Source organism: Pomacea canaliculata, linkage group LG10, assembly GCF_003073045.1.
Source record: "Pomacea canaliculata isolate SZHN2017 linkage group LG10, ASM307304v1, whole genome shotgun sequence".
NCBI classification, from domain to species: domain Eukaryota; kingdom Metazoa; phylum Mollusca; class Gastropoda; order Architaenioglossa; family Ampullariidae; genus Pomacea; species Pomacea canaliculata.
In genome coordinates, this window is record NC_037599.1 from 18,680,748 (window position 1) to 18,694,051 (window position 13,304).

Here is a 13,304-nt window from a genome sequence, read left to right on the forward strand (position 1 = left end):
AACATCTTTTGGCCAAATACCATCAGCAACGAAGAACTCCACCGAAGAACTGAAACCGAGTCCATCACCACGCAGGTTCAACGAAGGCGTTGGCGATGGATTGGACATGTGCTCCGCCAGCAGACAGCAGACCTTTCCAGAGTCGCCCTACGATGGACTCCAGACGGCCGAAGAAAACGAGGCCGCCCAAAGGAAACTTGGAGAAGAACAGTGGAAAGGGAGATGAAAGGAAAGGGCTGGACATGGGGTCACCTAGAGCGGGTTTCAGCCGATCGACATCGGTGGCGGACTCTGGTTGAGGCCTTATGTGCAACCTGATGCACGAAGAGGAATAGATAGAATAGATAGATAGATTTTGTCCACTGTGCATTTCTGATCCAGTCATAATTCAAGTTCTGGCCACTTTTTAATTGTTGCCAGGAGAGATTCTGATGTTTCGTGCTTAGAAAGACGCATGCTTGCATTTTTTAAATCACAGACGCTAAAGCGGAATTCAGTTTTGTAAACCGCTTGAGAGAATCTGACTGATGTCCTTGCAAAAGAGCTAAAAACACTGGGGCTAGATTTTGCCGATATACTTGGCCAATGTTATGGCAGCGGCGCCAACATGAAAGGAGAAAAGTCTGGAGTCCAAGCGCGTCTTAGGGAAATAAATCCACGCGCCTTACTTTCCCCTTGAGCTTGTCACAGTTATAACCTCCTGCTTGGCGATATAGCCAAATGTTATTCACCCGATCTTTTGCTTCTTCCAAACAGGTTCATCATCTTTGTCATCCTTTTCAGGTTCTGGAGGTTGAAAAACTGGGACTGGCTGAGTTCTGAAAGGACACAAAAGTCATTTCTTTTTTTTTTAAAACCCACTGAAATAATACATATTCTAAAATGATGTCTTCTTTTGTGCAAAACATTGTAAAACAAATTCAACATGCATGCACAACAGGTGTTCAAGTAACTGATGTAGCTGTAGATATACATAAATATAATGACATACAAGGAAAATAAAAATAAATGCATGCACACTGATACCATTACAAACATGTTTTAACATACATGCATATACACACAAAATACATGTGCATGCATAAAAACACACAAATACAATAACCACATGTGGTGTATACAACAAAGTGCATGCTAATTACTTTTTGTATGCTGTATCAACCCAATATGGATTTTCAGCAGCCTCTTTGGCATGACGCAGGATGGCTCCCCTAGGATCTTTCTCGTAAGGGTCTGGCTTACGTGCTGCTATTGACTGTGCAACATATTGGGACAGTGTAGCACCTCTGGCTCCCACTCTGCCGCCAGTTCCTGGAAATTTTAAAGCAGAAAATATCTCTGCATTAGCTTAGGAGACTTTTGTTTACTATACTGCAAGCATAACATCCCGCTCCCGCCAAAAATGCCTACGCTGTTGTTGGCCATTTCAACTACATTAAATATGGTACCGTAAAGCATCATGTAGTCATGGAGGATGACATACCAGGACCATGCACAGGCAGGTCGGGTCGATGGCTCTTCACAGGATCTTTGCGTAGTTTTTCCTCCTGCTTGCGTGTACTGGTTGGTCGGCTTTCTCTGAACATCGGCAAGGCATATGCTGGAAGGAAATGCGAATGTTTACTCAATAACATGAATTATACTTGAGGGGATGGAGAAAGCAAAAATGCACAGAAATTACCTAATGCAATTTTAATGATTTCACCAGGGTAAACTTTTGCAAGGGGATAAAAAAAAAAAGCAGAAAGGAATTTAGATGTTTAATTTTAGGTGTTTATCTTGTTTCAAAGGCATGCCATTCTGTCAAATGCGTTCTAACATCTTATGTAAAAAAATACCTACATCTGGGTTCTAGTTTTCTTTAAACGCCTCCATTAGATGGAGCTGTTCCCGTCACATGAAAGAATAAAAAGTGAAACCTTAGACTATAAAAGGAGAAAAAATCACTTACGTGTAATTATGTGTTCGGCAAGAACCATCTCCGTCTGTTTCTCTTTGTGCTTCTTCCGTACAACACAAAGCATTGCTCCCCTAGTTTACACACAAACAAACATGGCATAACAGATGAGATTAAGGAAATCATTGATTATATAAATTTTCCTGTACATATTTTGCACTATATTTTCTTGTACTATGAATATATTAAAATGTAAACTGAAAAAAATCTAAACCAGGCAGGGACATCAACTCACACAACAAATCATTACATCAACTATAATTTTGGTTGTCATTTTCCAGTCAACCTTTATTTAAAAGTTTTTAAAAAATCCAATGCAGAAATTAAACATGAAATGAGGGCAAATAATGATAGAGAAATAAAATAAAAATCTTAAATTCTCGTTTACCTGTGGCTCTTCTTAGGGTCATAGTAGAGATGCACCTGCCCATCACCACAACCCAGAACCATTTGGTTCAGCTTGGGATGCCAGAGACATCGCACAGCACTCTGCCAAAAACAAAAACAAAAAAAAACCCCACTCAACTCCGAGATCCAGCATGCAGTTAATGGCTGAAGTAAGCAGTGCCATGTTTAAAAAAACCCAGTGAAGAAGAATTTTATCTGTACAATCTTTGCCATAAACAATACACATATTACTGATTATGTCTGAGAAAAAAAAAGTCTTACAGTTCCTTGTATCTTCATCTCATACACTGTGTTGAATGTTTCTCTGTCAAAAAAGACAACTTTTCCATACTCTCCTCCTTTGTCCATGCTTACAGCTGTGATGATCATTCTGTCATCGGGACTGAAGACACAATCCGTCCTGAAAAAGAAAATGCACATTGCTACTGACTAATACATATTTTAAATGTGAATAACTGGCAAAGCTATGCATGTTTAACCACCACCACATAACTTCAACTGGCTCTCTATGAAAAGAAAATGTGTAATCTTAAGAATACTATCCATACATAAATGATTATGCAACCACAAAGCTGAAACATACATATTTAGTCAAGATGCTACATACATTGGGTATATGTTTAGCAAATCATTAGCTTGCTGCAGAGGCTGTCTGAAGTTACGTAAATCCCATAGCTTCAAAGTTCCGTCTCCTGAAAAAAAAAATCCACAATGAGAGGGGAAAAAAAGATAAAAAATAATCTTCACAAACTGATCTGAAAATGTTTAAGATCTAACATGAGATATTTATACATTTACCTATAAGTTTTATTATTATTTCAATCAGTGCATGAAAGCAAACATCAAATTTCCATGCACTATGAACTGAACACTTATGACATTCATAAACATACAAATTTTTTACTTCTCAAAATAAGAAAGAATTCTTGATGTAATGATTGAAAAAAAAAGTTTTGTAACAATAATAAATGTATTGTTCAATAGTTTTCTTACCGCCTCTTGAAGCTAATAGGCGTCCATCATAGGAGTAGCGTAGACATGACGTGTCTGTGCCATTGACATGTGCATTTTTGTTGTGCATGGCAACATTTACCTATTTGAGAGGAAAAATGGCATTAGCGAACTCACAAAGAAAAAACAAACATTTATTTTCAAAACACAAAGCAAATTAAATTTGAAACTTTCATAGTTTTGTCACTTATGAGACAGAAAAAAAAAAAGAGAAGACTACTTGAAAATAATTAAGCAAACAAATAAGGACCAATTTTATGATTAACTATTTCTAGTGCAGTCAAATATTTGTAGCCAAAAAAAGCCACATGTACTCAGTGGATAACCAAAAAATTCTGAACTGTAAATAAGTCAAATACATTCATGCTCTCTAGCTTATCCTGTTTAAAGTGGATAACAATAGTTGATATACAAGAAAACAGCAAAGGTTAATGGTATGGAAATGTGTGGCCTTAGCAAGTCGGTTGCTTCATATTTGTAAATAACAAGAGAAATGGCATACAAATGTGTGCTTGTTGTGATCCCAAAGCTGGATGGAGCCATCCTGACATGCTGCTGCCATGTACCGACCATCAATACTGTATGCACATGCTGTAGGGATCACCCGCCGTCCTCCCGTTCCCTTTGGCTTCATTATTCCTTTGTGTTTGTGTGGTGTGTTGATGTCCCATATTCTCACTGTTCTAAAAATGCCAAAATGGAAAGAAAAAGAAATAACGCATAAGGCAAACAAAGTGCGGAAACAGAATCAAGTTAGAAAACACGCTCTCTCTCAAATTGCTGGCTGACTGACTTCAGTTTTACCAATGAAAATGAAAAAGAGTGAAACTCTTTAAAGTGATAAATAACTACAGATATTCCAAAACTTAGCATCCATTCTAAAAGGGATCACAACACCATTTTCTTATGGACAGTGGGAAAAAAGTGCAAAGAAGTACTGACCCATCTATAGAGCAAGTCATAAACTCTTCACGGACCTTTGGATTCCAGCAACCAGCATTCAACATTCCTGTATGGCCCTAAGGAAAGAAAAAGTATTCTTTCATATTTTACTGCCTAGTTTAGCACAAAAGAATAAACTAACCAGTCCACATACTACATTCCATTACAGGCAGTGTACCAAATCTATTGTTATTAATAGTAGTAGTATTCAGTGTCACTCGACGCACTTCACAACACAGCACAAAAGACATCAAATGAGAGAATTAAGATATGACAGTTATGTAGACTGAAAGGACAATTTGTCCAATTATTCCATTTAACCTAGTGTTGCTCTTGCACACTTTAACATTTCAGACACACTCCAGATGTGTATGCCAAAAAAGCTAAGATGTCATCAGGGACAATATCATCAACTGAAGGATTAATGCCACGGACTGTGCACTACAAGTGGAAAGTACAAAAGCTTTTACACATAAATTGCAATTAGTGGTATCCAAATCAAAACAAGTAACCACCACATCTATGGCAAACTGTTCTCCAAACAGTATGTATTCCATAGATGCAAAAGGACATACATGACAGAGTTGAGCAAGCCTAAAAAAATCCACAGATCAACAGAATCCCAATGAACTGAAGCCTGTGGATCTGTGTCAGTACTGATATCCCCTAGTCAAAATAAAAATGAAGCCACTGAGATACAAGACGTCACATCCAAACATCTAGTGGCTGGCACAACATAAAAGCATACACATTTTCACCCTATAAACATGTCAAAGTGGAAGAGCCCAGAATTTGTTTCCATGATCCAAAACACACACTCTCTCTCTCCCTCCTCTCTCTATTATTACCTTTGTGCTGGCTGGATCAACAAGGTACTGATCTCCCTTTACACACTCACACTTCTCAAACCCATCACGGTCAATAACCTTGGCCTGAGCACTGCCAGATATCACCAGGATAACATCACCTGTAGTGCTGTATTCCAGTGCCTTTATCTGGTGACTGCAAGAACAAAGACCTGACAGCATAAGAATGCTACAAACAAATTAAGTCCACAATTACAAAAATACACAACAAAATATAAAGGTGGTCCTCTAATCAATAGGAAAAGACCACATTTATCTCTGGACCAACTTGTTTAATGTTAGTGTGATGTACATATTCCCTACGTCTTTCTTTCCCCAACCCTGAAGGGGGCAAGTACTCAACAACAGCTGGGGTCAACTTGGGAAGACTGCTGAACTACTTTTTCTCGCCCAAGGGCTGCACTCAACATACCAGATCTTGTGAACCAGAACATGGGGTTTTTGCCAATGTTAAAAATGAAATTATGCAACGATATACCAAAAGCATAAGATTCAAGCGGGCCACATGAGGCACCTTCACAGATGTGGCCCATGGGCAGTAAGTCAGGCACACCTGTTATAAAGTCTCTTTTCACACATGCCAGCAAGCCAAATAAAAAAAAAAATGTTGTAAGGAATGGGATACAAAAGCTAAACTCCTAGAATTGTTGGAAAACTTCAAAATACCTCTCACACGGTCGCAGCGTGCGGAAGGACTGCAGACTTGCATCCATTCCCGCAAAGTCCCAAAACTTTACGTCATAGTCCAAGCTGCCTGTTACGAGACGAGCTCCAGAGGGATCGAGCCCCAGTGCTGATACCTGAGAATGAAAACGATGCATGTCATCTGCTGGACTTTACTCAATCAGGGTGTAAGGTTGTTCATTTTGATTGTCAATGGTCATCAAAGTGGCAACCTATCTTGACTGAGTTAATAAAGATACATTCAGATTGTTAAAATGTCATAAATCAATGATATACAATCAAAACAGTATTGCATACACTTTTAGACTACCAGACCAACATCTACAAACTAGTTTTCTGATTTCATTATTTTTAATATAGTCAAGAAAGCATGATAAAGCTAGCCAGAATGATCCTGTGCATAAAACCTGGGAAAATATTTCAAAGGCCTCACTCACAGCTTTACTGCCATGGTCCAGCACAATCTCATGACTGTCTGGGATCTTATCCTGAGGAGACTGCAAATAAAATCAAAGTAATCAGGCTGGCAGACCATGAAATATCACCAGTGTGAACATTTTGTTATAAACCTGTAAGGTGTTAACGCCAGTGGTAAACAATTAAGAAGTTCAGAAAACAATTTTTATCAAAATTTTAGTTCCCTGGACCCTCCACCAACCCCCTCCAAAAAAAATCTTGCTCATCGACATTAACTACTACAGTAAAACTTCCTTACTTAAGACAAAAATCAGGTAGTAACTCTTAGTGTTCTGAATAGGGAAATTGATCAATCCTTTTTCCTTCCAGGAACGACGACTATAAATTCAAGTTCATATATTTAAATGTTGAAAATAAAATTATTAAAACCATATTGTAGTGATTTCTTTTATTTCTTTTGCTCGGTCATGTTTACTGTTTCAGCCTTTGTTATTATCAATGAAGTCCCCCATCATAAAGATGACATTTATATAGCGAAATACAACTGTGAAAAACTTCTTACATCAAAGAGTGGGTTGTAATATGTAAGGTCTCATTGTGGGGGCTTTACTGTACCACATTGGAAGCACAGGGTTCCCAGGGATCAAGGATGGTGCCAAGTAAGGACCTTTCATGCATTTGTAAGGACCTAAGTGAGAGTCGTCAATGCTTAAGCTTTTCTCATGTACGGTCGGAAAGAGGTATTATTTATAAATCTTTGGTCTTCTCTTTGTTCTGAAATACATGTATTACTATTCTAGTAATAAATAATCAAAGAGTTAATTCTGATGCCTATCTGCCATATTTAGATAACTTAAAAAGTCTCTTTAAAGCGCTGATAACCAAAAGTCAGTTCATGTCTCTCTCACACACTCTCAAAAGGGGGAGAGAGAGAAATAGAGCTATGCACAGTACTAGAAGATCAAGGCTCTGGTTCAAGAAAGAGATAAATTTCTAAAGACCTTTTGAAAGAAAAGTGTGTTTTCTGCGAATACGGAGGGACAACTAGTATAGTACAGATGTTCTTGATTACGAAAGTAATCCGTAACACAAACGCTTGTACCTTCCAGAAATACTTTCATGCGCTTCTTGTGTCTATCAGTAAGCATGTGCTTCTTCCAAACACTTTCGCCCATTGACAAAAAGATTCAAGGACATTCTGCAGGCAGCACATCATGCACAATGTTCATCTTCAGAGTCTTTTATCAACCAGTCTTTATATTTTTCTTCCTTTAGCCAGTTCTCCTGAAAAGAACACTTTCCCAGCATTTTTTGATTGAATCATCAAGAAGACAAAGAAATATAGCCATCCACCATGACTAAAATCTTGCGAAATGCAAGTAAAGTTCTTGTCATGAATGATACTTGGCAGTCGTGTGATTAAAATAGCAAATATAGTAGATCACAGATGTGTATACTGATTATAGTATTTGCTGTTGATTATACAGGGTTCCCAGGGATCAAAGATGGACCTTATAAGGACCTTTCATGCATTTTTAAGGACCTAAGTGACAGTCATCAATCCTTAAGTTTTTCTCATGTGCAGATGTGTATACTGATTGTGGCATTTGCTGTTGATTATACATTTTTAAATACAATTCTGGAGTAGTGTCGGCAGTTTTGCAGACCTATATGACAAGAAAAGTGGTGAGGAATGCTGAGACACTGCTAGCAATTTTGTAAACTGTCAGTGGGACCTTCATTAATAGCTAATATCTGTCAGTCCACATCTCAATAATAAAAAAATCCATTCAGTTTTTTAATAGCAATTCTTGTATTTTTCACAAGCTAGGTTTATTGACCGTCATATTTTTACACGAAGACTGCCATATCGCAGCACGTGATCTGAAGCTGTGTTTTAGATGCCTCTGTAAAAAACTGTAAATAACACTCGTTCTTCTACGCAAAATTTTGGTCTAATACAATACTGAACGTCCGCATCTCTAATTTAAGCCCACTTTACTAAATGATTTAACTCTTCCTTTTTTAACAATTATTACTAGTAAAATCAGTGAACCACGCTAAAGATTGGACAACTAAGTTTGTGCATGAACGTATATCCCACGTATATACACGTTCATGGTTTGTGCCATTGTGATTTGAGGGATTTAAATTCTATCTATTAATAATTATTTTACTAAAATAAATTAAACGCCTATGAAACTCCTTAATTCCTACCTTGACAATTTTAGGCATTTTCATCTTTCCATCGATAAAAGTTTCCATCTTTAAGAGTCCGGTGGTCAAAGACGCATATAGGAGGATCTGAAATGACGCTCAGCTTCTTGCGAAGTGATCAGCTGTTGGTCTCGGCGAGCCGCAACAAAGAACGTGAATAACCGGAAGTTATGTCGTCTAATGCCTCGTGTTGCATCATGAGGGATCTACGTTCATAGTTGCATAGGCGTAGCGAATCGAACGAAGCCGCTACACCACAGAGGCGTTATTACTCGCGATGCTCTCTAAAGTAACCTACTTGTAGTTGGACATTGTCTCGGTGGTTTGGGGCCCGCATTTATTTTTTACCTTTACCTGTCATCAGTTTTAGGCCTCGAGTTATTTCGCCTGTCGCAATTAACTTTATGCAGCCCGTCACTGTGTTTAAAAGTTGAACTTAGCGCCATAACAAGTTTCATGGCTGGCAAAGATTGAAACGGAGGGTTGGCTTAGCTTGGCCTGTCTAGGTCGCTGACGTCACAGAACATGTAAGGACGTGTGTGAGGAATTGTGAGGACCGCATGGCAAATATAGGGATTTATAAGGCCTTATGGCGAAAATTCTCTACGTAAGGATAGATAAGGACCCTGCGAACCCTGCAAATAGCTATAAATTTCGATTAAAAGTTGCTAAATCATTTCAACACATTATGTGGGGCTATTACAAAAAGTGCTTCCACCTTATGGTGATTTTACACAATGGAGGAGGAAGAACTGGTTAACAGGTAGAAACCTACAAAAATTCTGAGAAAACACCCAGGCAGTTAATCCTATAATTATGTCCAGTTAAAAATGTGCCATAAAATCCCAACCCTATGACTTGAACCCAAGACTACGTTCTTCACAATAACAAGGGCTTTATCTTCACTACTCTATTACCAAAGAAGAACTGTTAGCTTTTATCATCTCGCCAAAGGGACGTGTTGAGGTCATGCTGAGAAGAGAACTTCAATGACTGTTTTGATCTTGCAAATAAATAACAGAATATATAAATACTATTGTTGAGACTTTCACTGCTAGCTTAACTTCACAAAACTTACAGTTCACATAAAGACTGATCTGCCACTGATAGGAAGAGATCATTTCGCTCTGTACTAATAGGAGCCTTATTGATGATGGCTTTATCTGTTATACTGAACAGCTTTATCAAAACGTTGTTAGTATGATTTCATACTAACCTCCTCATCTTCTTCATTACTGCTTTCTGTTTCTGATGCTGCATCTCCACTTGCTGCTGCTGATGGAGGACCTATCATACCCTCCTCATAGCCTGGTGGCAATGGTGGCCCAATCTCACCACCAGAGTCACTTTTATTTCCTAATGCTTTTTCATAGCCTGGCGGCAATGGTGGCCCAATCTCACCACCAGAGTCCCTTTTATTTCCTAATGCTTTTTCATAGCCTGGTGGTAATGGTGGCCCAATCTCACCACCAGAGTCAGTAACATAAACACTTTTGATGGAACTGACTTTAGTTTTGTCCCTGGGTGAAATCTTTCTCCCTGCTTGCTGCTCTGTGTGATTTTCCTGTTCATCTGAGGAACTCCCTGAATCATCCGAGTCACTGCTGTCTGAATCATTTGAACTCCCACTACTCGACGTCTCATTATTTCTTGACTTTTGTAGGGACGGTCTCTTTTTTCCCTCTGATGCTACCTCATCATCAGCATGTTCAGCTGTATTTTTCAAAAGAAATTTTTAAAAGAGATAAGATCAAAAAGTAATTGAAACAAGTTTGCATAGATGCACACCTCCACATATTTCTTGCACATGATTACTGACAATGACCTTTACATATTGTTTGAAGACTTGGTCATAGTAATGACAGTTTCTGCCTCTGCATTACTGACAACTCAAACTGTTAGTATCATGAGTAAAAACAAGTGAGTTCATTAATGTGTTGAACTACATAAATTCTTATTATTGCTGTTGACCAGTTATTACTCTCTCATTTTTACTCACCCATAGATCCTACACTTTTATGTACCATCTTTAAATAATAATTAATGTAAAAAAGAGTGCTGAATTAGTTTCTAGAGAAAACACCATATTAAAATGTAAAACGTAGCAACTTTGCAGTAACTGATTACCTGCTGTGGATTGGGATCTTTCTTTAGCTGTCTTTATGGTTTCGTGTAAAATAGCCTCTAAATCAAAAGTCCTGGCCTTCTTGGAAGATCCTGAAGATAAATACATAGACATCACAGACGGCAATAAATATAAGGTCAGAAGCAATCCTGAGAAAAGACAACGTTCTTCAACTCTTCCAGATGTAGAATTTAAATTATAATCTGACCCAGAGACTGTGAAAGTATAAGAAAGAGTGTGTGTGTTTGAAAGAGAGAGAGAGAGGAGACAAGAACGTGAGTAGTAAACTATTGTCATTAAAAAAACATTCAATATAAATATTTTAATTGAAGTGGACATACTTTTTAAAGGTCATGTCACTGCGAAGTGTGACTCTTGCGCTCTTTCTTCCAAACATATTCACGGGGCCAGACAAATAAGCGTTCTTTCATACAAAATAAAAAATGACTTGCCTGAACAGATCTGCCTACATTTAGTAAACAAAACTACATATAAAAAAGTGCCAACTACAATCTATAACCTTTCTTGATTAGGATATTCCAGGAAACATAATCCTCTATTTACTAACAGTACTCAGAACTCGATATATCCACTCTTCTCCCACAATGTCCACATAAATATTTATCCAATTGCTACCCACACAGTTCATGCAATGGCTGGCAGTTAATATGTTGAAATAGCACAATCACAGACTGCAAAACGTTCTTTAGGTTCTCTATATCTCTTTAGACACGTCTCGGCATTGGCTCTTCACTTCAAATAACACATCCACAGACTGCAAAGCATACTTTGGGTCCTCTATAACAGATTCTCAACCTTTTCGCAACTGTACCCCCAAAGGGTGAAAGTATGTCTGAGTATCTCGTGTGTCAGTTCGTGCACAAATGTACTCACTTTCATAATTTTTCACTGTCACATTTTTTTGGCGATGAATCACACATTGAAATGGCAATCTTCTTCAAACTCTTTGGTTGTTTAAATTTAACTACTACTAATGCATTGAAACAATTATTTACGTCGCTCTGTACCCCTGCATAACCCCTGCCGTACCCCTAGGGGTATGCGTACCATCAGTTAAGAACCGCATCTCTATAATATCCCTTTAGATATAATGTCTGGACAATGGCTCTTTACTTCAAATAAAATATTAAGATGTAAAAATTTTTGTGTTTAGCATATAAGTTCCATTAAAAAATACTTTCCCTCACAAACATCCCGCTTTCAGTGATCTCGACTGCCCATTCCATGATTCTACCCCTCATGTCACACATTTTTTTTACATCTTCCATATATATTCGGATGAACCAATCATTCACTCTCTTTCGTTCTTTCCCATGGGCTTAGGCCTGCGACTATAGCTAGATCTGACATCTCTCCCCAATAGTTCCTGTAAACTTATATCTTACTTAATTTCTTTCTTTAGCTATTTAGAATTATGTGTTAATCTTCTAGTAATATAACCAAAAGCTTTATTTCTTGGAGTATTTAACTATTAGGTAATAATTGTTTTAATCTGCTTATTGTTTAACTTATGTTTACTCTGAATCAAACAAATATAAAAGTATACCTTGTCTAGGAAAGGAACTAAGTTCCCCACCAGATTCCCTTCGGTCATACACCAAATACTGTTTTACATCCTACCTGCTCAGCAGTATCATAGGGAATAAATTTACTGCGCTCAATAAACCACTACCCACCACTGAATCTTATAAATGTGAACTGAAAATGCACCTCTTCCATAAACATTACTCCTAATACCCTTTTCTACAAAACTAAACCTTTTTCACACCATTCGCTCCACGTCTTCCTTTCACAATATCATGATACTCTCAGTTCTTGTTATTTGGTTCCTCTTTGCGTTTTCTGTATTTGTTTTTATTGGTCATAAGTACTGTTTTTATTCTTTCTTAGTTTAGGTGTTATTCGTTTGTTTTCCTGTCCCTCGTATGCTGTCCATGTTTCGTTCTTGTGCTTAGACTCTAAGAGCATGCTCCTTAGGAGTGTGAGTATACACTTTTCAACTCCCCAGGAACATACTGGGTATTTGCTACCGCACGGGTCTCCTGAGTTGTGCTATAGTTTCTATCAAGCTGACACAGAAAGCACACACATACGACGCATTCAAAGTGGGGTGGGGGATAATTGTGATTCCTGACAGGTTACCTTGTTTCGAAGAGGGTTCCCCGTCTGATGCCATCGTCAAGATGATCGAGAACTGCCCAAGTCTGAAGAGTTGAACCACGAACTTGTATTACGTCCGTATATCTGAACCGAATGTTACACCAGTAGTAAATACAAATTATAAAAAAACATAACACACATTCACGAAACTGATTTATATATCTCTGTGGAAGTGTCTGCATATAAAACTGTGAAAATAAATTTCAACAATGAACCTTGCAACCACATGCGTGCTTGCAACTTTTCGCGTTGTTGTTTCCCTGCAGTGAGGCGGCGACTACAGCGTGAGTAGTTTCCCCTCCTCCTCGTGAAAAGAGCGCTCTCCTTTCTAATTAATTATTTTGGCATAAACCTTCAATGCCTTTTTTATTTTCAAACGTTAATTTTGTAAAACTCTTCTTGCTTTATTTTTGCATGACGTCGAGTATTAAGCAAGAGTTGACAGCTTTGCAGGCAATGTGCTTTGAAGTAGATTCTGAGGCAACAAAGATTTAGA

General features: G+C 38.0%; 1 protein-coding gene across 3 annotated transcripts; it reads right to left on the minus strand.

The window, feature by feature from the left end:
- Positions 1-229: 229 nt before the first annotated feature.
- Positions 230-13,132, minus strand: LOC112574612 (WD repeat-containing protein 70-like). 3 transcript variants are annotated; one of them, XM_025255818.1, is made up of 18 exons: positions 13,024-13,132; positions 12,791-12,892; positions 10,630-10,719; positions 9,973-10,215; positions 9,719-9,906; positions 6,306-6,365; positions 5,851-5,984; positions 5,167-5,320; positions 4,319-4,395; positions 3,879-4,059; positions 3,359-3,458; positions 2,973-3,057; positions 2,627-2,765; positions 2,346-2,446; positions 1,952-2,031; positions 1,484-1,600; positions 1,143-1,311; positions 230-818 (listed from the first exon to the last, which is right to left on the minus strand). In XM_025255818.1, exons 2-18 carry the CDS (start codon positions 12,822-12,824, stop codon positions 728-730), a joined length of 2,043 nt encoding a protein of 680 aa, XP_025111603.1. In that variant the 5' UTR covers positions 12,825-12,892; positions 13,024-13,132; the 3' UTR covers positions 230-727. The 3 variants fall into 3 exon arrangements, with proteins under 3 accessions (XP_025111603.1, XP_025111601.1, XP_025111602.1); XM_025255816.1 differs by having other exon boundaries at positions 9,719-10,215; XM_025255817.1 differs by having other exon boundaries at positions 9,719-10,215; positions 12,791-13,102.
- Between the last annotated feature and the right edge of the window lie 172 nt (positions 13,133-13,304).